Source organism: Nerophis ophidion, linkage group LG07 (genome assembly GCF_033978795.1).
Source record: "Nerophis ophidion isolate RoL-2023_Sa linkage group LG07, RoL_Noph_v1.0, whole genome shotgun sequence".
Lineage (NCBI taxonomy): Eukaryota > Metazoa > Chordata > Actinopteri > Syngnathiformes > Syngnathidae > Nerophis > Nerophis ophidion.
The window spans coordinates 4337970-4365215 of record NC_084617.1 but is presented as its reverse complement, the minus strand read 5'-3'; the positions used below and the strand labels follow the sequence as shown (position 1 = coordinate 4365215).

General features: G+C 36.7%; 2 protein-coding genes across 5 annotated transcripts in view; both read right to left on the bottom strand.

Annotated features, from left to right (window-relative positions):
* The window catches only part of trip10a (thyroid hormone receptor interactor 10a), a 101803-nt gene extending 94627 nt beyond the window's left edge, over positions 1-7176 (bottom strand). For 2 of the 4 annotated variants that reach the window (XM_061905216.1, XM_061905217.1), the window contains exon 1: positions 6875-7175. In XM_061905216.1, coding sequence (XP_061761200.1) covers positions 6875-6898 — 24 coding nt within the window. In that variant the 5' untranslated portion in view covers positions 6899-7175. Of the gene's footprint in view, positions 1-6874 lie in introns of all 4 variants that reach the window. The other 2 variants (XM_061905215.1, XM_061905218.1) reach the window with 2 other exon arrangements.
* A 9060-nt stretch (positions 7177-16236) lies between these two features.
* The window catches only part of angptl6 (angiopoietin-like 6), a 21973-nt gene continuing 10963 nt past the window's right edge, over positions 16237-27246 (bottom strand). Inside the window, exons 5-7 of the mRNA XM_061905214.1 lie at positions 24214-24407; positions 16588-16858; positions 16237-16528 (exon numbers count right to left, since the gene is read on the bottom strand). Of these exons, the coding sequence (XP_061761198.1) occupies positions 16341-16528; positions 16588-16858; positions 24214-24407 (653 nt within the window). The 3' untranslated portion in view covers positions 16237-16340. The remainder of the gene's footprint in view (positions 16529-16587; positions 16859-24213; positions 24408-27246) is intronic.

Here is a 27246-nt window from a genome sequence, read left to right as displayed (position 1 = left end):
ATCCATTTTATATCGCTTATCCCCTTTGGGGTCCGCTGGAGCCTATCTCAGCTACGAATGGGCGGAAGGCGGCTTACACCCTGGACAAGCCGCCGCCTCATCGCAGGGCCAACACAGATAGACAACATTCACACCCACATTCACACATATATCCATTTTCTACAGCTTATTCAATTTGGGGTCGCGGGGGGCGCTGGTGCCTATCTCAGCTACAATCGGGCGGAAGGCGGGGTACACCCTGGACAAGTCGCCACCTCATCGCAGGGCCAACACAGATAGACAACATTCACACCCACATTCACACATATATCCATTTTCTACTGCTTATTCCCTTTGGGGTCGCGGGGGGTACTGGCGCCTATCTCAGCTACAATCGGGCGGAAGGCGGCGTACACCCTGGACAAGTCGCCACCTCATCGCAGGGCCAACACAGATAGACATCATTCACACTCACATTCACACATATGTCCATTTTCTACTGCTTATTTCCTTTTGGGGTCGCGGGGGGTACTGGCGCCTATCTCAGCTACAATCGGGCGGAAGGCGGGGTACACCCTGGACAAGTCGCCACCTCATTGCAGGGCCAACACAGATAGACAACATTCACACTCACATTCACACATCCATCCTTTTTCTACTGCTTATTCCCTTTGGGGTCGTGGGGGGGCGCTGGTGCCTATCTCAGCTACAATCGGGCGGGAGGCGGGGTACACCCTGGACAAGCCGCCACCTCATCGCAGGGCCAACACAGATAGAGAGACAACATTCACACTCACATTCACACACTAGGGCCCATTTTAGTGTTGCCAATCCACTGCAATAAGTACCGTATTTTTTGGACTATTAGTCGTAGTTTTTTTTCATAGTTTGGCTTGGGGTGCGACTTATACTCCGGGGCGACTTGTGTGTGAAATTATTAACACATTGCCATAAATATCAAATAATGTTATTTATATAATTCGCGGACGAGACGAAGCAAACGTCAGCAATCGTCACAAACACGTCAACCAATAAGAATTTGGCGGGGGAGGGTCATGGCAGAAGTGCATTGTGGGTCATGGGATGCTAACTGCTAACTGCTATATGCTACTGTCGTAGCTATTAAAATGGATCATTTCATCGCTGGCGGTTGTTGCGATCCGCTGCTCGTATCTACACATATTAGTTATTTTTCCTTTCTGGTATCACTCTCCGTCAAGTGACTGTTTATTTCCCGTTTAGCCTGTCACCATGGTAACTCATCAGTCCACCTGCCAATCCCGGTCCACACACACCTGTTTTGTCTAATCACCCTCCTATTTAAGACAGCCTCTTTGTTCATTTTCTTCCTGGGTTCATAAATTGCTCTCATGCAACAAGTGACGACTGCTACTTTTTCTACTTTTATTCTCGCTAGCTCTCACGCTATGCCACTTGATTATTCCAGTTTTCATACTGATGATTTGTTTTCTCGTTTGTGCTTTCATGCCAAGTTTAGTTTTATGTTTGTATTTCCTAGTTTTCATACTAGCGTTTTTGGTTTGCCTTTTTATTAGCTCCAACATTTCTGTTCAGAGCTCTCTTTTTGTTAAATAAATATTTTAAGATCCTACCTTTTGTTGTGTTCACGTCAACGCATCCTCGAGGGAATCGAACCCGGCATCACAATGCCCACCAGTCCTCACAGCGGTAACTTATAAAAACTGAGAAGGGCTGAACAAAAATGGCGTTGAAAAGGAAATCATGTACTGCAGATTACAAGCTGGACGTAGTGAAATATGCAGCAGAAAAGGACAAGAGGAAGCGACGCATACCTTTGGAGTTGGCAGAGTTGTTTAGAAGCGACATCGAGGAAGAAGATTTCATGGGATTTATGGATTAGGAGTGAGAGATTGTTTGGTAAACATATAGCATGTTCTATATGTTATAGTTATTTGAATGACTCTTACCATAATATGTTAGGTTAACATAGCAGTTGGTTATTTATGCCTCATATAACCTACACTTATTCAGCCTGTTGTTCACTATTCTTTATTTATTTTAAACTGCCTTTCAAATGTCTATTCTTGGTGTTGGATTTTATCGAATAAATTTCCCCCAAAAATGCATATACATATAAAATGCATATAATGTTTGATATGTCCCTCTTACACACATGTAAGAGGGATGTGTACTAGGGCTATGAGTTGTTGTTTTTTTCCCTTGGCCTCAGTCTGCACCCCCCTCCAGGGCCCAGGCTAACACAGATTTGTTTTTATTTTATTTTAATCTTCTATTCCACCCCCCCTTGTATACCTGTATCTCATCTTTTTTTTTTTTTGTAAGGGGCGCTGGAAGCCGGCAGACCCGTCAGCGATCCTGTTCTGTCTCCCTTCAATGTTTGTCTGATCTTGAATGGGATTGTGCTGAAAATTGTAATTTTCCTGAAGGAACTCTCCTGACGGAATAAATAAAGTACTATCTATCTAATCTAATCCAATCTAATATACTCCAGCGCGATTTATATATGTTTTTTTCCTTCTTTATTATGCATTTTCGGCCGGTGCGACTTATACTCCGGAGCGATTTATAATCCGAAAAATACGGTAATAATCAGCATTTTTGATGCACTGCGGGTGAACTTCTTTTGCATTCTTGCAATAATAAAACTGCCGATGCACATATCTCGGCATTACCACGGTAGTAACCATGCTTAAATGCCCTCGTGTTATTGATTAACTAAACTTAAACAAACTTTAATGATCCAAAAGGTACATTTTTCCACACAGTAGCTCAGTTGCTAAGGATGGAAAGGCTAATGCAGGTATAAAGTCGACTAAAAATGTACCGTAGTAGCAATATAAAATATAAAAAAAATTAATATTTACATATTATGTATACAGTTCATGATATATACTGATATATTATATTTTTATTTTATATATAACAATGACCATGTACAATATTACAGTATATGTAACAGCTGCAGCATAAAATACAGAGTGGATCCAACAGAAAATAAACATAAACAAAGAGAGTTAGCTAACATAGAAGCGGTCAGGTAAATAGGTAATTTTATTATAACACAACTCATACCTTTTTGTGCATTAATAAGGCCCTACTGGATGATGATTTGGTTGCAAACATGTATAATAACAGCATCTCTAAGGAAGCAAAGTGTCAAAAATAGAGCCTATCTCCTAAATGGTTTAATGTAGTGTTTTTCAACCACTGTGCCGCGGCACACTAGTGTACCGTGAGATACAGTCTGGTGTGGCCGTGGGAGATGATCTAATTTCACCTAATTGGGATAAAACTATTTGCAAACCAGTAATTATAATCCGCAAATGTACGGTTGTTGAGTGTCTGTACTGGTTAGAGCTTGCCATAGCAGTGGGTGGCAGCAGGTCGGGAAAGGCGACGATGGTTTGCAGGTAAAACGGTATCTAACGCTTAAACCAAAAATAAACAAAAGGCGAGTGCCGCTAAGAAAAGGCATTGAAGCTTAGGGACGGCTATGCAAAATGAAGCTAAAACCAAACTGGCTGAAAGTGTAAACAAAAACAGAAGGCTGGACGACAGCAAAGACTAACAGCAGCAGATGGCGTCCACAAAGTACATCATCAGTACATGACATGACAGTCAACACCAAAATAGGAGTGCAAGACAAGAAGTAAAACACTACACACAGGAAAAAAACAAAAAAAAGTCCAAATAAGTCAGGCCGTGATGTGACAGGTGGTGACAGTACACCTACTTTGAGACAAGAGCTATGGTAACCCTAACCTTGGTTATGCTTTAAAGTCATATCCAACAATTGCCAGAATGACTTTTTACTGTCAATAGTTTGGCAAAGTTTTGGATGACATTGACTGGAAATTAAATAAATGATAGCAGATCTTGTTCAAAACTTAATCTAACACAGATTAATGTCGTCCATCACATATGTTTTACTAACGCTAAACGTTCCCGAATGTATGCCAATACTGCAGATACACGTCATCGCTGTCAATCCACTCCTGAAAACATGACACATGTTCTGGTCATTTTTAAACATCTTGCAGATGCACTAAATTTTGTGCAGAATTGCGCAAATTTGGTGGAAACTATTACAAAAATTAAGCAGACTTTTAGGGATCGTATCGCCTTTGCATCATTAATAGCTCGCAGGAGGATTTTATTGGAGTGGAAACCACAGTACGGCTTAAGGAGCTCATGTTTCTCTTAGATTTAGAGAACATTAAATATAATCTGAGGGGTACACCACAACAATTTGACATGACCTTCAGCTGCATAATTAGTTACATTAAATTAAAGACTCTATAGGATACATGTGACACTCACTGTTGACAATGAACCTTTTCACTTAACTCTTTCTTTGTTGTTGTTGTTTGTATTCAGTAACATTTCCCTGTATGTTTGTCATTTTTTATTTTCACTGTAAGCTTTTTTCCCCCGTCTAGTCGGTTATTGTGATTCTATCTGCTTCTAGTGAAGACGGAGACAAGTATATTGCTGCACACTGTGACTGACAGGGTTGGTGTTATAGAATCGAATATAATAGAATAGAATAGAATAGAAAGTACTTTATTGATCCCTGGGGGAAATTCAGCACCACAGTTCGCCCACAATAGACAACAAACACTTAGGTATTATTTACATGTGAATAATATAAATACAGTCTATTATACAGCATTATTCACATGTGAATAATATAAATACAGTCTATTATACAGCATTACTCACATGTGAATAATATAAATACAGTCTATTATACAGCATTACTCACATGTGAATAATATAAATACAGTCTGTTATACAGCATTATCCACATGTGAATAACATAAATACAGTCTACAGTTTACCATGAATTGATTAATGTGGACCCCAACAAAAACAAGTTAAAAAACTTATTTGGGTGTTAGCATTTAGTGGTCAATTGAACCGAATACATTCTGTACTGTGCAATCTACTAAGAGTTTCAATCAATCAATCAATCAATCAATCAATGTGAATAATATAAACACAGGCGATTATACTGCATTATTCAAAAGTGACACTAACGTAAATACGGTCTATCATTCAGCATTATTCACATGTGAGTAACGTAAATGCAGTCTATTATACAGCATAATTCACATGTGAATAACATAAATACGGAATATTATACAGCATTATCCACATGTGAATAACATAAATACAGTCTATAATACAGCATTAGTCACATGTGAATAATGTAAATATGGTCTATTATACATCATTATTCACATGTGAATAATGTAAATACTGTCTATTATAAAACATAATTCACATGTGAGTAATGTAAATACAGTCTATTACACAGCATTATTCACATGTGAATAATATCAATACAGTCTATTATACAGCATTATTCACATGTGAATAACAAATACAGTCTATTATATAGCATTATTAACATGTGAATAATATAAATATAGTCTATTATACAGCATTATTCACATGTGAATAATATAAATATAGTCTATTATACAGCGTTATTCACATGTGAATAATATAAATACAGTCTATTATACAGCATTATTCACATGTGAATAATATAAATACAGTCTATTATACAGCATTATTCACTTGTGAATAATATAAATACAGTCTATTATACAGCATTATTCACATGTGAATAATATAAATACAGTCTACAGTTTACCATGAGTTGATGAACGTGGACCCCGACGTAAACAAGTTAAAAAACGTATTCGTGTGTTAACATTTAGTGGTCAATTGTACGGAATATGTACTGTACTGTGCAATCTACTAATAAAAGTTTCAATCAATCAATCAATGTGAATAATATAAATACAGGTAATTATACAGCATTAATCACATGTGACTAACGTAAATACGGTCATAAATTCAGCATTATTCACATGTGAGTAACATAAATAGTCTATTATACAGCATTATTCACATGTGACTAACATAAATACGGTCTATTATACAGCATTATTCACATGTGACTAACATAAATACGGTCTATTATACAGCATTATTCACATGTGAGTTACATAAATACAGTCTAGTACATGGCATAATTCACATGTGAATAACATAAATATAGTCTATTATACAGCGTTATCCACATGTGAGTAACATAAATATAGTCTATTATGCACCATTATTCACATGTAACATAAATACAGTCTATTATACAGCGTTATTCACATGTGAGTAACATAAATACATTATACATTTACAGTACATGGAACATATGCATTATACAGTCTGATGGCTGTCAGTATGAAGGACTTCCTGTGTTGTTTGTTTTTCTTTTTAATATAATAACATTAATTGTATTATATTACTTATATGATTTTTCTGTAAATGTATTTATTTATTTTTTTAACCTAAATTTTTGGGGGGCTGACAGGGGGTTAGGACAAAAAAAAAGTGTCTGTTTTCTCAGTACCTGTAAAATAAATATTATAAAAAATAAATAGAAAGGTTGAGAACCACCGGTTTAACGCATTCAAGCCCCCTGGGCAACCTTAGTGTTTACAAACACGCAGCAGCTTTTTAACATAAAGGATGTGACGTCACAACCTTGATGTGCGGACACAACATTAGGCACACCTGCAAATTTTTTTTTTTTAACATATATGTTCCTTTCCTAAAACTAACACCTATTCTGCATAGTGGAGACTTATATGAAGTGCATAAAGAAGTTAAAAAGTTCAATTGGACTAACTTTTCCAAGTGGGAATTCTCGTTACGTGTACTATGTGGGTGAACCTGAACGCACCACCGTTAAATAGGAGCTAGCTAAGGGGCTAGTTACGTGTACTTTGTGGGTGAACCTGAACGCACCACCGTTAAATAGAAGCTGGCTAAGCATAAATTCCCCCGGCCTCTCTTGGTGCTAAGTCCCGCAGAGACTCACCCAAAGCTCGGTGCCCCAGTCCATGTTCAGCCCGCTGGCCCAGCCTCACCACCGCCGAGGGAATACAAAGAAGTTCTCCGAAGTTGTCGGGACTTTCTGGCAGAGGCGTCGCTTCCTTCAACAAAGTCACGTCGACGCGCTCACATAATTGGCTCATTAAAGCCCGCGCACAGCTGCTAGTCTAGTTTGTCCAAATATTTTTCATAGCGCAGGGAAAGCGAGATGAAACTGGGTTTCATATCCGCGTCACTCCCAAATCCTTAAAACCCTTAAAGGGCCAGCGCGCAACATTACATGACAGAGTGGGCGGGGCCTGGGAGCGCCTGCGCGCGCGCGCAGACGTTGTGACGTGTCGGTGCGACGCGCGCACGTACGGCGTCACGTGACACGCCACGTACTTGTAAAGTAGCTCTTGAGCAGCAGCCTTTCTAAACATGGAAAAAATGGTATTTACAACATTGATAATATACATGCATGCTATGCAAATTTATTAAAAAAAACCAACTTTTTTGTGGAATTCCACAAGAAAAAGTTAGAATTTTGGCAGTGTTATAATAAAATTTGTCATTTTACTTGACGCGAGTCAAAATTTTACAAGAAAAACTGGACATTTGTGCAATGCTATGATTAAAAGTCGGAATTTTACAAGAGCATGAGCGGAAAATTCCACAAAATTTACTATTTTCCTTTTTTTTTTACCCTCGGAACCTAACTTTTCAAGCCCATATCACAGAAGAAATAAAATAAGAGGATAAAACACACATAAAATGAGATAAATAAGAGCAGAAATGAAATTAATAAAAACTTGTATAACATTTTTTTAAAAAGCCCCCCATTATATATTTAATGTACACACAATGACTTTGTGCTAAAATAAATCAACTAAATTAATAATCAATATGTTTCTTTTCCCAAAGGGGATCCATATCAAAGAAGAAATAAAATAAGATGATAAAACACAAATCAAAGGGGGGAAAAAATTAGAAATAAAATAAATAAAAACTTGAAAAAAAATTTTTTGAAATATTTATTGTACACAAAAGGATTTTGTGCTAAAATAAATCAACTAAATAATAGTGAATGTTTCTTATCCCAGGGGGATCCATATCAAAATTTTACAAGAAAAACTGGACATTTGTGCAATGTTATGATTAAAAGTCGGAATTTTACAAGAGCATGAGCGGAAAATTCCACAAAATTTACTATTTTTCTTTTTTTTAACCCTCAGAACCCAACTTTTCAAACCCATATCACAGAAGAAATAAAATAAGAGGATAAAACACAAATAAAATGAAATAAATAAGAGCAGAAATAAAATTAATAAAAACTTGTATAACATTTTTTTTAAAAGCCCCCATTATATATTTAATGTACACACAATGACTTTGTGCTAAAATAAATCAACTAAATTAATAATCAATATGTTTCTTATCCCAAGGCGGATCCATATTAAAAAGAAGAAATAAAATAAGATGATAAAACAGAAATAAAAGGGGGGAAAAAGCAGAAATAAAATAAATAAAAACTTGAAGAAAAACTTTTAAGAAATATTTATTGTACACAAAATGACTTTGTGCTAAAAATAAATCAACTAAATTAATAATCAATATGTTTCTTATCCCAAAGGGGATCCATATCATAGAATAAATAAAATAAGATGATAAAACACAAATAAAAGGGGGAAAAAAAGCAGAAATAAAATAAATAAAAACTTGAAAACAATTTTTTAGAAATATTTATTGTACACAAAAGGATTTTGTGCTAAAATAAATCAACTAAATAATAGTGAATGTTTCTTATCCCAGGGGGATCCATATTAAAATTTTACAAGAAAAACTGGACATTTGTGCAATGCTATGATTAAAAGTTGGAATTTTACAAGAGCATGAGCGGAAAATTCCACAAAATTGACCATTTTCCTTTTTTTTTTACCCTCAGAACCTAACTTTTCAAGCCCATATCACAGAAGAAAGAAAATAAGAGGATAAAACACAAATAAAATGAAATAAATAAGAACAGAAATAAAATTAATAAAAACTTGTATAACATTTTTTAAAAAGCCCCCCATTATATATTTAATGTACACACAATGACTTTGTGCTCAAATAAATCAACTAAATCAATAATCAATATGTTTCTTATATCAAAGAAGAAATAAAATAAGATGAAAAACACAAATCAAAGGGGGAAAAAAGCAGAAAAAAATAAATAAAAACTTGAAAAAAAAATGTTTGAAATATTTATTGTACACAAAATGATTTTGTGCTAAAATAAATCGACTAAATAATAGTGAATGTTTCTTATCCCAGGGGGATCCATATCACAGAATAAATAAAATAAGACTATTAAACACAAATAAAAGAAATACAAGCAGAAATTAAATAAATAAAAACTTATATAAAAAAAAATAAAAAAAATAAAAAAAGGCTCCAGTACCCCCTATGACCCCAAAAGGGACAAGCGGTAGAAATGGATGGATGGATGGATGGACAATCGGAAATAAAATAAAGAAAAACTTATATTAAAAAAAATGTATGTACACACAATGATTTTGTGCTAAAATAAATAAACTAAATTAATAATCAATATATTTCTTATCCCAGGGGGATCCATATCAGAGAAGAAATAAAACACAAATAAAAGAAAAAAAAGTAGATATAAAATAAATAAAAACTTTTATTAAAAAATATATACATATTAAATGCACACACAATGATTTTGTGCTAAAATAAATCAACTAAATTAATAATCAATATGTTTGTTATCCCCGGTGGGATCAATATCACAGAAGAAAAAGTTAGAATTTTGGCAATGTTATAATAAAATTCATCATTTTACTCGACGCAAGTCAAAATTTTACAAGAAAAACTGAACATTGGTGCAATGTTATGATTAAAAACTTGGAATTTTGCAAGAGCATGAGCGGAAAATTCCACAAAATGTACAATTTTCCTTTTTTTTACCCTCAGAACCCAACTTCTGCGATGAGTTGAGGACTTGTCCAGGGTGTACCCCGCCTTCCGCACTATTGTAGCTGAGATAGGCACCAGCGCCCACCGCGACTACAACAGGGACAACCGGCAGAAAATGGATGGATGGAACCCAAATTTTCAAACCCAGGGGGATCCATATCACAGAAGAAATAAAATAAGACGATTAAACACAAATAAAATAAATACAAGCAGAAATAAAATAAATAAAAACTTGTATAAAATGAAAAAAAATAAAAATAAAAGGCTCCGTGACCCCAAAAGGGACAAGCAGTAGAAAATGGATGGATGGACAAGCAGACATAAAATAAATAATAACTTGTATTAAAATAAAATAAAAAAAATGATTTTTTTTTTAAATAAATAAACTTAATTAATAATCAATATATTTATTATCCCAGGGGGATCCATATCACAGAAGAAATAAAATAAGATGATAAAACACAAATAAAAGACAAAAAAACTGGAAAAAATAAAAATAAAAATTCTATAAAAATTTAATAAAAATATTTAGTGTACACACAATGATTTTTTGCTAAAATAAATCAACTAAATTAATAATGAATATGTTTCTCATCCCAGGGGGATCCATATCACAGAAGAAAAAGTGAAAATTTTGGCAGTTATAATAAAAGTTGTCATTTTACTCGACGCGGGTCAAAATTTTACAAGAAAATCTGAATATTTGTGCAATGTTATGATTAAAAAGTTGGAATTTTGCAAGAGCATGAGCGGAAATTTCCACAAAATGTACTATTTGCCTTTTTTTATCCTCAGAACCCAACTTTTCAGACCCAAGGGGATCCATATCACAGAAGAAATAAAATAAGACAATGAAACACAAATAAATAAATAAAAAATCAGAAATAAAATAAATAAAAATTTGTATAAAAATTAAAAACAAATATTTAATGATTTTGTGCTGAAATAAATAAACTTAATTAATAATGAATATGTTTCTTATCCCAGGGGGATCCATATCACAGACGAAATAAAATAAGACGATAAAAGACAAATAAAAGAAAAAAAAGCAGAAATAAAATAAATAAAAACTTGTATAAAAATCAAAAACAAATATTTAATGTACGCACAATGATTTTGTGCTAAAATAAATAAACTTAATTACAAAAAAATTCCTTTCACGGGATTTTTTTGTAGAGAATAAATGATGAAAAAAACACTTAATTGAATGGTTTAAAAGAGGATAAAAAAACAGGAAAAAATGACATTTAAATTTTGAAACATAGTTTATCTTCAATTTCGACTCTTTAAAATTCAAAATTCACCCGAAAAAAAGAAGAAAATACTAGCGAATTCGAATCTTTTTGAAAATATATATATGGAACATGATTAGTAATTTTTCCTGATTAAGATTAATTTTAGAATTTTGATGACATGTTTTAAATATGTTAAAATCCAATCTGCACTTTGTTAGAATATATAACAAATTGGACCAAGCTATATTTCTAACAAAGACAAATCATTATTTCTTCTAGATTTTCCAGAACAAAAATTTTGGATGGATGGAACCCAACTTTTTCAAACCCGGGGGGGATCCATATCACAGAAGAAATAAGTAAGACAATAAAACACAAATAAAAGAAATACAAGCAGAAATAAAATAAATAAAAACTTGTATAAAATAAATTAAAAAAAAGTCTCCAGTACCCTCCGTGACCCAAAAGGGACAAGCAGTAGAAACACACACACACACTGAATAGGGTACCAGTTAGGTCAGTGTACTTATTGAGTACAGTACAGTACACTTGATGACATTATTAGTTGAAATAAAAGTCAAGTTATTAATAAAGATGTAATATGTCATCATGTCCTCCACAGACACCTGACATGTCTTCTGTATCGATGATGAAATATTAACATTGCAACACATGCCAATAAGGCCTTTTTAGTTTACTAAATTACAATTTTAAATTTCCCGCGGAGTTTCCTGTTGAAAACGTCGCGGAATGATGACGCTTATGTTGACGCGAACATTTCAGCCCAGCACCACACACGGCTAAAAGTCGTCTCTTTTCATCGCATGATTACACAGTAATTTGGACATCTGTGTTGCTGAATCTTTTGCAATTTGTTCAATGAATAATGGAGACGTCAAAGAAGAATGCTGTTGGTGGATTGCAGCTGCCTTTAGTAACCGAAACACAGCCGGTGTTTCTTTGTTTGTTGTGAAGCTTTAATATAGAGCGGTCAAGCGAACATTTTTCTCTACCACATGTCAACCAATTGTGATATTAAGTCGGCTCTTACCGGAGACTTGAGTGGATTATGCGACCTCCTCCTGCAGCTGTCAAAAAGGCAGCTGTGATCTTGGCTCCTCCGTTGGCTTCTCTCACCGCAGCCCCCCGACTTTCAGGTATGACTTTATAATCTCACTAAAACACTAGTAACACAATAAGCAGATGAGGGATTTTCCAGAATTATCCTAGCAAATGTGTCTAATAACATCTGAATCGCTCCCACTGGAGCGGCATAGCTCGGTTGGTAGAGCGGCCGTGCCTGCAACTTGAGGGTTGCAGGTTCGATTCCCGCTTGTGCCATCCTAGTCACTGCCGTTGTGTCCTTGGGCAAGACACTTTACCCACCTGCTCCCAGTGCCACCCACACTGGTTTAAATGTAACTTAGATATTGGGTTTCACTATGTAAAGCGCTTTGAGTCACTTGAGAAAAGCGCTATATAAATATAATTCACTTCACTTCACTTCTGTCACCTGCAGTGTTACAGCGCCACCTGCTGGTCCTCACTAAACAGTGCAAAGATGCTCTCAAAGATGGGACTAAACCACTTTTAAGGACCTTTACCTTTTTTTACTGTTTTGGGGTAAAAATTGCCAGTCAAAGATCCTGTATCTACCTGGAGAACTCTTCTGTTTTAGGGACCTACTGCAGAAGTAAATAACAGCATTGTGTTGCTGTTTTTGGAAATCTACCACAAAAATGCGAATCAAAGATATGACAAAATCACTCTGCTGTTTTAAGTACTTATTGCAAAAGTGCAAGTCAAAGAGCTTCTAGATAACAGGAGTGTTTGCTCTTTTTTAAGAACCTTCTGCAAAAGCACCGGTCAAAGATCCTACATGATAGCTCTTTTAATGACCCACTCCAAAAATGTTAGTCAAAGATCCTGTATATAACAGGAATAGTCTTCTGCTTTTAATGACCTTCTGCAAAAGCACCAGTCAAGGAACTTCTTGATTAGAAAAGTGGTTTGCGGTTCTTGGGAATCTGCTAAAAGAAGACAAGTCAAAGATATGAACAAAACATTGTTGTTTTTAAGAACCTACTACAGAATTGCAAGTCAAAGAGCTTCTAGATAACAGGAGTGTGTTTCTGTTTTGGGGAATCTACCGGAAAAACACAAGTCAAAGATATGACCAAAACATTGTTGTTTTTAAGAAACTAATACAGAATTGCAAGTCAAAGAGCTTCTAAGATAGAAAAGTGTGTTGCTGTTTTGGGGAATCTGCTGGAAAAACACAAGTCAAAGACATGACAAAGAAACTTGGTTGTTTTTAAGTACCTACCGCAAAAGAGCCTGTCAAAGAGCTTCTAAGATAGAAAAGTGTGTTGCTGTTTTGGGTAATCTGCTGGAAAAACACAAGTCAAATATATGACCAAAAAACGTAGTTGTTTTTAAGTACCTACCGCAAAAGAGCCAGTCAAAGGGCTTCTAAATTAGAAAAGAGTGTTGCTGTTTTTTACGAATCTGCTGGAAAAATACAAGTCAAAGATATGACCAAAAAACTTTGTTGTTTTTAAGTACCTACCGCAAAGAGCCAGTCAAAGAGCTTCTAAATTAGAAAAGTGTGTTGCTGTTTTTAAGAATCTGCTGGAAAAATACAAGTCAAAGATATGACCAAAACACTTTGTTGTTTTTAAGTACCTACTACAGAATTGCAGGTCAAAGAGATTCTAGATAACAGGAGTGAGTGTGTTTCTGTTTTTGGGAATCTACTGGAAAAACTTAAATCAATGATATGACCAAAACACTTTGTTGTTTTAAGAACTTAGTACAAAAGTGCAAGTCAAAGAGCTTCTAGATAACAGGAGTGTGTTTCTGTTTTTGGGAATCTACTGGAAAAACACAAGTCAAAGATATGACCAAAAACACTTTGTTGTTTTAGGTACATACTCCAAAGGCACCAGTCAAAGAGCTTCTAAATTAGAAGTGTGTTGCTGTTTTTTAAACTCTGCTGGAAAAACACGAGTCAAGATATGACCAAAGCACTTTGTTGTTTTTAAGTACCTACTGCAAAAGCGCCAGTCAAAGAGCTTCTAAATTAGAAAAATGTGTTGCTGTTTTGGGGAATCTGCTGGAAAAACACAAGTCAAGATATGAACAAAACACTTTGTTGTTTTTAAGTACCTACTACAGAAGTGTAAGTCAAAGAGCTTCTAGATAACAGGAGTGCGTTACTGTTTTTTGGAATCTCCTGGAAAAACACAAGTCAAAGATTGAACTAAAACACTCTGTTGTTTTTAAGAACCTATTACAATAGTGCCAGTCAAAGAGCTTCTAAATGAGAAAAGTGTGTTGTTGTTTTTTAGAATCTACTGGAAAAACAAAAGTCAAAGATATGACCAAAACATTGTTGTTTTTAAGAACCTACTACAGAATTGCAAGTCAAAGAGCTTCTAGATAACAGGAGTGCGTTTCTGTTTTTGGGAATCTACCGGCAAAACATAAGTCAACGATATGACCAAAACACTTTGTTGTTTTTAAGAACCTACTACAGAATTGCAAGTCAAAGAGCTTCTAGATAACAGGAGTGTGTTTCTGTTTTTGGGAATCTACTAGAAAAACACAAGTCAAAGATATGACCGCAACACTTTGCTTGCTATTTTTGAGGACCTACTACAGAATTGCAAGTCAAAGAGCTTCTAGATAACAGGAGTGTCTTGCTGTTTTTGGAAATCTACTGGAAAAACACAAGTCAAAGATATGACCGCAACACTTTTCTATTTTTGATGACCTACTACAGAACTGCAAGTCAAATAACTTCTAGATAACAGGAGTGCGTTTCTGTTTTTGGGAATCTACTGGAAAAACAAAAGTCAAAGATATGACCGCAACACTTCTCTATTTTTGATGACCTACTACAGAACTGCAAGTCAAAGAACTTCTAGATAACAGGAGTGCGTTTCTGTTTTTGGGAATCTACTGGAAAAACAAAAGTCAAAGATATGACCGCAACACTTCTCTATTTTTGATGACCTACTACAGAACTGCAAGTCAAAGAACTTCTAGATAACAGGAGTGCGTTTCTGTTTTTGGGAATCTACTGGAAAAACACAAGTCAAAGATATGACCGCAACACTTTGTTTGCTATTTTTGAGGACCTACTACAGAACTGCAAGTCAAAGAACTTCTAGATAACAGGAGTGTGTTTCTGTTTTGGGGAATCTACTGGAAAAACACAAGTCAAAGATATGACCGCAACACTTACTTGCTATTTTTGAGGACCTACAACAGAATTGCAAGTCAAAAAGCTTCTAGATAACAGGAGTGTGTTGCTGTTTTTTGGGAATCTTCTGGAAAAACACAAGTCAAAGATATGACCGCAACACTTTGCTATTTTTGAGGACCTACTACAGAACTGCAAGTCAAAGAACTTGTAGATAACAGGAGTGCGTTTCTATTTTTGGGAATCTACTGGAAAAACACAAGTCAAAGATATGACCGCAACACTTTGCTTGCTATTTTTGAGGACCTACTACAGAATTGCAAGTCAAAGAGCTTCTAGATAACAGGAGTGTGTTGCTGTTTTTGGAAAGCTACTGGAAAAACACAAGTCAAAGATATGACCGCAACACTTTGCTTGCTATTTTTGAGGACCTACAACAGAATTGCAAGTCAAAAAGCTTCTAGATAACAGGAGTGTGTTGCTGTTTTTTGGGAATCTTCTGGAAAAACACAAGTCAAAGATATGACCGCAACACTTTGCTATTTTTGAGGACCTACTACAGAACTGCAAGTCAAAGAACTTCTAGATAACAGGAGTGCGTTTCTGTTTTTGGGAATCTACTGGAAAAACACAAGTCAAAGATATGACCGCAACACTTTGCGTGCTATTTTTGAGGACCTACAACAGAATTGCAAGTCAAAGAACTTCTAGATAACAGGAGTGTGTTTCTGTTTTGGGGAATCTACTGGAAAAACACAAGTCAAAGATATGACCGCAACACTTTCTTGCTATTTTTGAGGACCTACAACAGAATTGCAAGTCAAAGAGCTTCTAGATAACAGGAATGTGTTGTTGCTTTGAGGGTAAACACTACTCAATGGGGACAAAAGTGTCTTTTCTTGTTAATTTGAGCCAATAAAAAGACGTCACAACATATTTTTTGGAAGCAATTTTTGGGGATGATTTTATTGAAATGTCCGAATGAGAAAACAGGAACTTAAAAAGGAAGTTGTTGTTTTTTTCAGCATCTTGAAAGCAGCGTTGACCTCAGCTCAGGAAGCGGGCTTGACCATCATGAGGACCCGCCGGAGGGAGTAGGAGCCGCCGTGGAACTCGGCCCAGTAGACGCCGTCCTGGTACCGGCTGCGGTAGTGGCCGCCCCGGTACCAGACGCCGTTGAGGTTGGAGTGGGCGCACATGTGGTACCACCAGCCTCCTTTCTGGTAGTGAGCACAGTTCCCTGCGGACACAAGCCAGACCTCATTGACCCTCCCGCTCAGGCCTGACCTGGATGCCCACCTGTGTAGCTGTCCTTGTCCCGGTCCAGCGTGGTGAAGGCCTTGTTGTTGTGCCAGGAGAGAGAATCGCCCGCGTTGCCGCGGTACTGTCCCAGACGCAGGCGGTACCAGTCGCTCTCCGCCTCCAGCCGGAAGCTGTCGTACTCGGCGAACACCTGTCGACCCTGCCAGTCCTCTAGAACCAGGCGCAGCTTGTACTGGGCCTGTTTGGTCAGCCAGTACAGGTGCTCCAGGCCCAGCCAGTACTCCCCGTCCAGGTTCCCAAAACCTTGCTGCAGGACACAGGGGTCAGAGTGCTCTGCACCGAGGGCCACGGGGCAGGGAGTGTATGTTTGGCCCCTGAGGGCCGCTTCCAACAGTGATTTTATCATTACACCATTTTTTATGCATTTTATCACTAGATGTTGTATGGGGAACATATTCACCATTAATTAGTTGCTTATTAACATGCAAATTAGTAACATATTAGCTCTTAATTAGTCTTTATTAAGTACTAATTATTCATTCTTCTGCATGGCCGTATTATACAACCAGTACAACCCTAACCAAATAAATCTTAATTAAGTCTTTGTTACTTACCATATTTTCCCCTAGTGTCCAAATAACTTAATTAAGTATTTTTTACTTAGAATATGTGTTGAAATAACTCTTAATGAAGTCTTTGTTACTTACCATATTTTCCCCTCGTGTCCAAATAACTTAATTAGGTCTTTTTTACTTGGAATATGTTCCCCGAGTGTCCAAATAACTCTTAATTAAGTCTTTGTTACTTACAATATGTTGCCCTAGTGTCCAAATAACTCTTAATTAAGTCTTTTTTACTTAGAGTAGTGTTCAAATAACTCTTAATGAAGTCTTTGTTACTTACCATATTGTTCCCCTATTGTCCAAATAAGTCTTAATTAAGTCTTTTTTACTTCAAATATTGTTCAAATAACTCTTAATGAAGTCTTTGTTACTTACCATATTTTCCCCTTGTGTCCAAATAACTTAATTAGGTCTTTTTTACTTGGAATATGTTCCCCGAGTGTCCAAATAACTCTTAATTAAGTCTTTCTTACTTACAATATGTTTCCCTAGTGTTCAAATAACTCTTAAATAAGTCTTTGTTACTTACCATTTTGTTCCTCTAGTGTCCAAATAACTCTTAATTAAGTCTTTTTTACTTAGAATAGTCTTCAAATAACTCTTAATGAAGTCTTTGTTACTTACCATATTTTCCCCTCGTGTCCAAATAACTTAATTAGGTCTTTTTTACTTAGAATAGTGTTCAAATAACTCTTAATGAAGTCTTTGTTACTTACCATATTTTCCCCTAGTGTCCAAATAATTTAATTAGGTCTTTTTTACTTGGAATATGTTCCCCGAGTGTCCAAATAACTCTTAATTAAGTATTTTTTACGTAGAATAGTGTTCAAATAACTCTTAATGAAGTCTTTGTTACTTACCATATTTTCCCCTAGTGTCCAAATAACTTAATTAGGTCTTTTTTTACTTAGAATAGTGTTCAAATAACTCTTAATGAAGTCTTTGTTACTTACCATATTGTTCCCCTAGTGTCCAAATAACTCTTAATTAAGTCTTTTTTACTTAGAATAGTGTTCAAATAACTCTTAATCAAGTCTTTGTTACTTACCATATTTTCCCCTCGTGTCCAAATAACTTAATTAGGTCTTTTTTACTTAGAATAGTGTTCAAATAACTTTTAATGAAGTCTTTGTTACTTACCATATTGTTCCCCTAGTGTCCAAATAACTCTTAATTAAGTCTTTTTTACTTAGAATAGAGTTCAAATAACTCTTAATGAAGTCTTTGTTACTTACCATATTGTTCCCATAGTGTCCAAATAACTCTTTTTTACTTCAAATAGTGTTCAAATAACTCTTAATGAAGTCTTTGTTACTTACCATATTTTCCCCTAGTGTCCAAATAATTTAATTAGGTCTTTTTTACTTGGAATATGTTCCCCGAGTGTCCAAATAACTCTTAATTAAGTATTTTTTACGTAGAATAGTGTTCAAATAACTCTTAATGAAGTCTTTGTTACTTACCATATTTTCCCCTAGTGTCCAAATAACTTAATTAGGTCTTTTTTTTACTTAGAATAGTGTTCAAATAACTCTTAATGAAGTCTTTGTTACTTACCATATTGTTCCCTAGTGTCCAAATAACTCTTAATTAAGTCTTTTTTACTTAGAATAGTGTTCAAATAACTCTTAATCAAGTCTTTGTTACTTACATATTGTTCCCCTAGTGTCCAAATAATTTAATTAGGTCTTTTTTACTTGTAATATAATCCCCGAGTGTCCAAATAACTCTTAATTAAATCTTTGTTACATACAATATGTTGCCCTTGTGTCCAAATAACTCTTAATTAAGTCTGTGCTACTTACAATAGGTTGCCCTAGTGTCCAAATAACTCTTAATTAAGTCTTTGTTACTTACAATATGTTGCCCCAGTGTCCAAAAAACTCTTAATTAAGTCTTTGTTACTTACAATATGTTGCCCTAGTGTCCAAAAAAATCTTAATTAAGTCTTTTTTACTTACAACATGTTGCCCTAGTGTCCAAATAACTCTTAATTAGGTCTTTGTTACTTATAATATGTTGCCCCAGTGTCCAAATAACTCTTAATTAAGTCTTTGTTACTTACAATATGTTGCCCTAGTGTCCAAATAACTCTTAATCAAGTCTTTGTTACTTACATATTGTTCCCCTAGTGTCCAAATAACTCTTAATTAAGTATTTTTTACTTAGAAGTGTGTTCAAATAACTCTTAATGAAGTCTTTGTTACTTACCATATTTTCCCATAGTGTCCAAATAACTTAATTAGGTCTTTTTTATTTACAATATGTTCCCCGAGTGTCCAAATAACTCTTAATTAAGTTTTTGTTACTTAGAATATGTTGCCCTAGTGTCCAAATAACTCTTAATCAAGTCGTTGTTACTTCCAATATGTTGCCCTAGTGTCCAAATAACTCTAAATTAAGTATTTTTTGTTATGATCCGCCGCCCGGATCATAAATTATTTGGTTTTTGAGTCCTTTTGTGTATCTTGTTTGTTCTTGGACTTTTTCGATCCTTAGTTGGTGCACTTCCTTGTTTGTTTCGTCACCATGGTAACTTGATTTTTCACCTGCCTTGTTCGCACAGCTGCTTTTGATCAGAGACTCTATTTAAGCCTGCCTTTTCCGTTCACTCATTCTCTCCTCGTGGTTTAGTGTGCACACGGTTTGTGTTTCACTAGTGACGACTTGGCTACCTGTTTTGGACTCGCTAGCTTCCGTGCTTAGCCTTTTGTGTTTCCTAGCTCCCATGCTAGCGCTTTGTTTTGCCTGTTGTGCCTCCAGCAAGTATTCTGTTTGTTTCTCTAGCTCACATGCTAGTAGCTCTTTGTTTGCCTTTTCTGCCTTAGCACCAGTGTTTATGTTCCTAGTCTGTTTTTTAGTTTTAATAAAACCATACTTCTTACCTTTCGGCCTCCTGAAAAAGCTCCACCCGCAAAATGATGCCTCGAAGACGTCACATTTTTTACTTAAAATATGTTGCCCTAGTGTCCAAATAACTTTTAATTAAGTCTTTTTTACTTACAATCTGTTCCCCACACTAAAGTGTTACCTCATTTTTTTAAAGCATAATGTAAAAATAAAGAAGGTAAATTGCAAATGATTTTACCTGAAAAAGTGTATATTACTGTAAATGGAAAAACAGTAATAGTGTTTTTATGGTAAAAAAAATAAAAACAAAAAAAGGCAGCTCAGTTGGCAAAATTTTACTGTAAAATGTACATTTGTTTTTTACTGTAAATAAATAAAAAATGCAATTTTACAGTAAATTTTGGCACCTGAGCTGCCAGTTTGCCTTTTGTTTTTTTCCCTGTAAATTAACAACTTTCGGTGTTTTACTGTAAATGACAAACCGGCACCAAAGTTTATTACAGTAAAAAAAAAAGACAAAATATTGGTATCAGGACAACCTTAAAAGCCTACTTAAATGAGATTTTCTTATTTAAACAGGGATAGCAGGTCCATTCTATGTGTCATACTTGATCATTTGGAGATATTGCCATATTTTTGCTGAAAGGATTTAATAGAGAACATCGACCATAAAGTTCACAACTTTTGGTCGCTAATAAAAAAAGCCTTGCCTGTACCAGAAGTAGCAGACGATGTGCGCGTGATGTCACGGGTTGTGGAGCTCCTCACATCTGAACATTGTTTACAATCATGGCCACCAGCAGCAAGAGCGAGTCGGACCGAAAAAGTGATGATTTCCCCATTAATTTGAGTGAGGATGAAAGATTTGTGGATGCGGAAAGTTAGAGTAAAGGACTAGAAAAAAAAAGGCGAGGGCAGTGGGAGCGATTCAGATATTATTAGACGCATTTACTAGGATAATTCTGGAAAATCCCTTATCTGCTTATTGTGTTACTAGTGTTTTAGTGAGATTATATGGTACCTGAAAGTCCAAGGCGTGTGGCCACGGGTGTGGTGACCGCCATTGTCTCTGATCGAAGCCATACAGCTGCGGACATGAGCTCTCCACTCATGTCTACGGTAAGAGCCGACTTATTACCACAATTTTCTCTGCCGGTTGACATGTGGTTGACCATGTTCGCTTGACCGCTCTGTTCCATAGTAAAGCTTCACCTTCAGGAATTTTAAACAAGGAAACACCGGCTGTGTTTGTGTTGCTAAAGGTGGCCGCAATACACCGCTTCCCACCTACATCTTTCTTCTTTGACGTCTCCATTATTAATTGAACAAAGTTGTTTTTGACAGAAATGCCATAAAACCTATTTTGGTTTTTTTAAGTTGATATAAAAGGTTTACTGTAAGCGTTAATTAAGAAATAATAACAATTTGACTTATTTTTAACATTTTATTAACTGAGACCCTTTATAGATCAGGGACCCCTAAAGGTAAAATATATTCTAAAAATACATATATTTTGTTTGTTATGGTTTGAAAATGAAAAATATCAAAATGGCCCTTACATGCTTTAAAGGCCTACTGAAATGAGATTTTCTTATTCAAACGGGGATAGCAGGTCCATTTTATGTGTCATACTTGATCATTTCACGATATTGACATATTTTTGCTGAAAGGATTTAATAGAGAACATCCACGATAAAGTTTGCAACTTTTGGTCGCTAATAAAAAAGCCTTGTCTGTTCCGGAAGTAGCAGACGATGTGGGCGTGATGTCACGGGTTGTGGAGCTCCTCACATCTGAACATTGTTTACAATCATGGCCACCAGCAGCAAGAGCGATTCGGACCGAGAAAGCGACGATTTCCCCATTAATTTGAGTGAGGATGAAAGATCCGTGGATGAGGAAAGTTAGAGTAAAGGACTAGAGAAAAAAAAAGGCGAGGGCAGTGGGAGCGATTCAGATATTATTAGACGCATTTACTAGGATAATTCCGGAAAATCCCTTATCTGCTTATTGTGTTACTAGTGTTTTAGTGAGATTATATGGTACCTGAAAGTCGAAGGCGTGTGGCCACGGGTGTGGTGACCGCCATTGTCTCTGAGGGAAGCCACGCAGCTGCGGACATGAGCTCTCCGCTCATGTCTACGGTAAGAGCCGACTTATTACCACAATTTTCTCTGCCGGTTGACATGTGGTTGACCATGTTCGCTTGACCGCTCTGTTCCATAGTAAAGCTTCACCTTCAGGAATTTTAAACAATGAAACACCGGCTGTGTTTGTGTTGCTAAAGGTGGCCGCAATACACCGCTTCCCACCTACATCTTTCTTCTTTGACGTCTCCATTATTAATTGAACAAAGTTGTTTTTGACAGAAATACCATAAAACCTATTTTGTTTTTTTTAAGTTGATATAGAGGTTTACTGTAAGCGTTAATTAAGAAATAATAGCAATTTGACTTATTTTTAACATTTTATTAACTGAGACCCTTTATAGATCAGGGACCCCCTAAAGGTAAAATATATTCTAAAAATACATATATTTTGTTATGGTTTTAAAATGAAAAATATCAAAATGGTCCCTACATGCTTTAAAGGCCTACTGAAATGAGATGTTCTTATTTAAACGGGGATAGCAGGTCCATTCTATGTGTCATACTTGATCATTTCGCGATTATTGCCATATTTTTGCTGAAAGGTTTTAGAAGAGAACATCCACGATAAAGTTTGCAACTTTTGGTCGCTAATAAAAAAGCCTTTCCTGTACCGGAAGTAGCAGACGATGTGCGCGTGATGTCACGGGTTGTGGAGCTCCTCACATCTGAACATTGTTTACAATCATGGCCACCAGCAGCGAGAGCGATTCGGACCGAGAAAGCGGCGATTTCCCCATTAATTTGAGCGAGGATGAAAGAATTGTGGATGAGGAAAGTTAGAGTGAAGGACTAGAAGAAAAAAAAAAGGCGAGGGCAGTGGGAGCGATTCAGATGTTATTAGACACATTTATTAGGATAATTCTAGAAAATCCCTTATCTGCTTACTAGTGTTTTAGTGAGATTATATGGTACCTGAAAGTCGGAGGGGTGTGGCCACGGGTGTGGTGACCGCCATTGTCTCTGAGTTAATCCACGCAGCTGTGTACATGAGCTCTCCGCTCATGTCTATGGTAAGAGCTGACTTATTACCACAATTTTCTCACCGAAACCTGCCAGTTGACATGTGGTTGACCATGTTCGCTTGACCGCTCTATTCCATAGTAAAGCTTCACCTTCAGGAATTTTAAACAAGGAAACACCAGCTGTGTTTGTGTTGCTAAAGGCGGCCGCAATATTTTTGCCATATTTTTGCTGAAAGGATTTAATAGAGAACATCCACGATAAAGTTTGCAACTTTTGGTCGCTAATAAAAAAGCCTTGCCTGTACCGGAAGTAGCAGACGATGTGGGCGTGATGTCACGGGTTGTGGAGCTCCTCACATCTGAACATTGTTTACAATCATGGCCACCAGCAGCAAGAGCGATTCGGACCGAGAAAGCGACGATTTCCCCATTAATTTGAGCGAGGATGAAAGATTCGTGGATGAGGAAGATTAGAGTGAACGACTAGAAAAAAAAAAGGGAAAGAAAGGCGAGGGCAGTGGTAGCGATTCAGATATTATTAGACGCATTTACTAGGATAATTCTAAAAAATCCCTTATCTGCTTACTAGTGTTTTAGTGAGAATATATGGTACCTGAAAGTCGGAGGGGTGTGGCCACGGGTGTGCTGACCGCCATTGTCTCTTAGGGAAGCCGCGCAGCTGTGGACATGAGCTCTCCGCTCATGTCCACGGTAAGAGCCGACTTATTACCACAATTTTCTCACCGAAACCTGCCGGTTGACATGTGGTTGACCATGTTCGCTTGACCGCTCTGTTCCATAGTAAAGCTTCACCTTCGGGAATTTTAAACAAGGAAACATGGGCTGTGTTTGTGTTGCTAAAGGCGGCCGCAATACACCGCTTCCCACCTACATCTTTCTTCTTTGACGTCTCCATTATTAATTGAGCAAAGTTGTTTTTGACAGAAATGCCATAAAACCTATTTTGGTTTTTTTAAGTTGATATAGAGGTTTACTGTAAGCGTTAATTAAAAAATAATAACAATTTGACTTATTTTTAACATTTTGGATGGATGGGTTTTGTTGGGCTTGATTTACCTTATACTGCTCCCAGTTCCTGAAGAAGTTGACAGATCCGTCCTGCCTCCTCTGGAAGACGGTCCAGCCTCCCTGAGCCTGGTTCTGCTCACACCAGGCCTGCACCAGGCGGTTGGCGCTCTGCAGGCGCAGCAGGTAGATCCCGCTGGTCGTCTCGCCGGATTCCAGGACGTTTTGGCAGTCTCGCCACGGCCCTGAGACCAGACGGGAGTCCGGGATAAGACAGGAGAGTGAAGGAATGTGTGGAAAGGGGACATCGAGTGGTATGGTCTAACAATGTGAAGGTGCATTCCAGGCCGATACGGGGGTGTGGCCTCACTCTCAATCTTCTGTCTGGTAATTGCAAACATTCTGATAAGACTGTTTGACATTCCCTGAGAGATAAGACTCCCCCACGAGTGGGTCACTGACTCTCTCAGAATCTGCTGGGCTTAAAAACATGACAGGATGTAAACTAATATAATAGTGTGAGAGTCCAGTCCATAGTGGATCGAACATAATATTGTGAAAGTCCGGTCCATAGTGGATCTAACATAATAGTGAGAGTCCAGTCCATAGTGGATCTAACATAATAGTGTGAGAGTCCAGTCCATAGTGGATCTAACATAATAGTGAGAGTCCAGTCCATAGTGGATCTAACATAATAGTGTGAGAGTCCAGTCCATAGTGGATCGAACATAATATTGTGAAAGTCCGGTCCATAGTGGATCTAACATAATAGTGAAAGTCCAGTCCATAGTGGATCTAACATAATAGTGTGAGAGTCCAGTCCATAGTGGATCTAACATAATAGTGAGAATCCAGTCCATAGTGGATCTAACATAATAGTGAGAGTCCAGTCCATAGTGGATCAAACATAATATTATGAAAGTCCAGTCCATAGTGGATCTAGCATAATAGTGAGAGTCCAGTCCATAGTGGATCTAACATAATAGTGAGAGTCCAGTCCATATTGGATCTAACATAATAGTGTGAGAGTCCAGTCCATAGTGGATCTAACATAATAGTGAGAGTCCAGTCCATAGTGGATCTAACATAATAGTGTGAGAGTCCAGTCCATAGTGGATCTAACATAATAGTAAGAGTCCAGTCCATAGTGGACTAATATAATAGTGAGAGTCCAGTCCAGAGTGGATCTAACATAATAGTTTGAGAATCCAGTCCATAGTGGATCCAACATAATAGTGTGAGAGTCCAGCCCATAGTGGATCTTTCATAATAGTGAGAGTCCAGTCCATAGTGGATCTAACATAATAGTGTGAGAGTCCAGTCCATAGTGGATCTAACATAATAGTGTGAGAGTCCAGCCCATAGTGGACTAACATAATAGTGAAAGTCCAGTCTATAGTGGATCTAACATAATAGTGTGAGAGTCCAGTCCATAGTGGATCCAACATAATAGTGTGAGAGTCCAGCCCATAGTGGACTAACATAATAGTGAAAGTCCAGTCTATAGTGGATCTAACATAATAGTGTGAGAGTCCAGTCCATAGTGGATCTTTCATAATAGTGAGAGTCCAGTCCATAGTGGATCTAACATAATAGTGTGAGAGTCCAGTCCATAGTGGATCTAACATAATAGTGTGAGAGTCCAGTCCATAGTGGATCTAACATAATAGTGAGAGTCCAGTCCATAGTGGATCTAAAATAATAGTGAGAGTCCAGTCCATAGTGGATCTAACATAATAGTGAGAGTCCAGTCCATAGTGGATCTAACATAATAGTGTGAGAGTCCAGTCCATAGTGGATCTAACATAATAGTAAGAGTCCAGTCCATAGTGGACTAATATAATAGTGAGAGTCCAGTCCAGAGTGGATCTAACATAATATTGCGAGAGTCCAGTCCATAGTGGATCTAACATAATAGTTTGAGAATCCAGTCCATAGTGGATCTAACATAATAGTGTGAGAGTCCAGTCCATAGTGGACTAACATAATAGTGAAAGTCCAGTCTATAGTGGATCTAACATAATAGTGTGAGAGTCCAGTCCATAGTGGATCTAACATAATAGTGTGAGAGTCCAGTCCTTAGTGGACCTAACATAATAGTGAGAGAGTCCAGTCCATAGTGGATCTAACATAATAGTGAGAGTCCAGTCCATAGTGGACCTAACATAATACCGTGAGAGTCCAGTTCATAGTGGATCTAACATAATAGTGTGAGAGTCCAGTCCATAGTGGACTAACATAATAGTGAAAGTCCAGTCCATAGTGGATCCAACATAATAGTGTGAGAGTCCAGTCCATAGTGGATCCAACATAATAGTGACAGTCCAGTCCACAGTGGATCTAACATAATAATGTGAGTCCAGTTCATAGTGGATTTAACATAAGAGTGAGAGTCCAGTCCATAGTGGATCTAACATAATAGTGAGAGTCCAGGCCATAGTGGATCTAACATAATAGTGTGAGAGTCCAGTCCATAGTGGATCTAACAGAATAGTGAGAGTCCAGTCCATAGTGGATCTAACATAATAGTGAGAGAGTCCAGTCCATAGTGGATCTAACATAACAGTGTGAAAGTCCAGTCCATAGTGGATCTAACACAATATTACTCTCACACTATTATGTTAGATCCACTGTGGACTGGACTCTTTTTTTTGCAGCTTATGTAAAAAAATATATTTCTAATGTATTATATGTATATTCATATATTACCGATGGGTGAAAACGGCCCTCTGAGGTTAACCATAACTGCAATGTGGCCCTCAATAAAAAACAGTTTTACACCCCTGATCTGGAGTAACTGAAAATGAAAAAAACTGCACCACTGTTTTTGAAGTAAAAATTCTGCCAGTTGTTTTTTTTTAACCGTAAAAATGACGGTAGTTGTTTATATAATGTATGAACAGTCAATGGAGAAACAGAACCAAATGATCAGTTTTGCATCCAGACTTAGACTTAGACTTCCTTCTTATTGTCATTCAAATTGGAACTTTACAGCACAAATAAGAACAAAATTTAGTTGCATTAGCTCTTGGTAGTGCAGGATTTTAAAAAAAGCAATAAGGTGCAGATATAAATAAATAGATT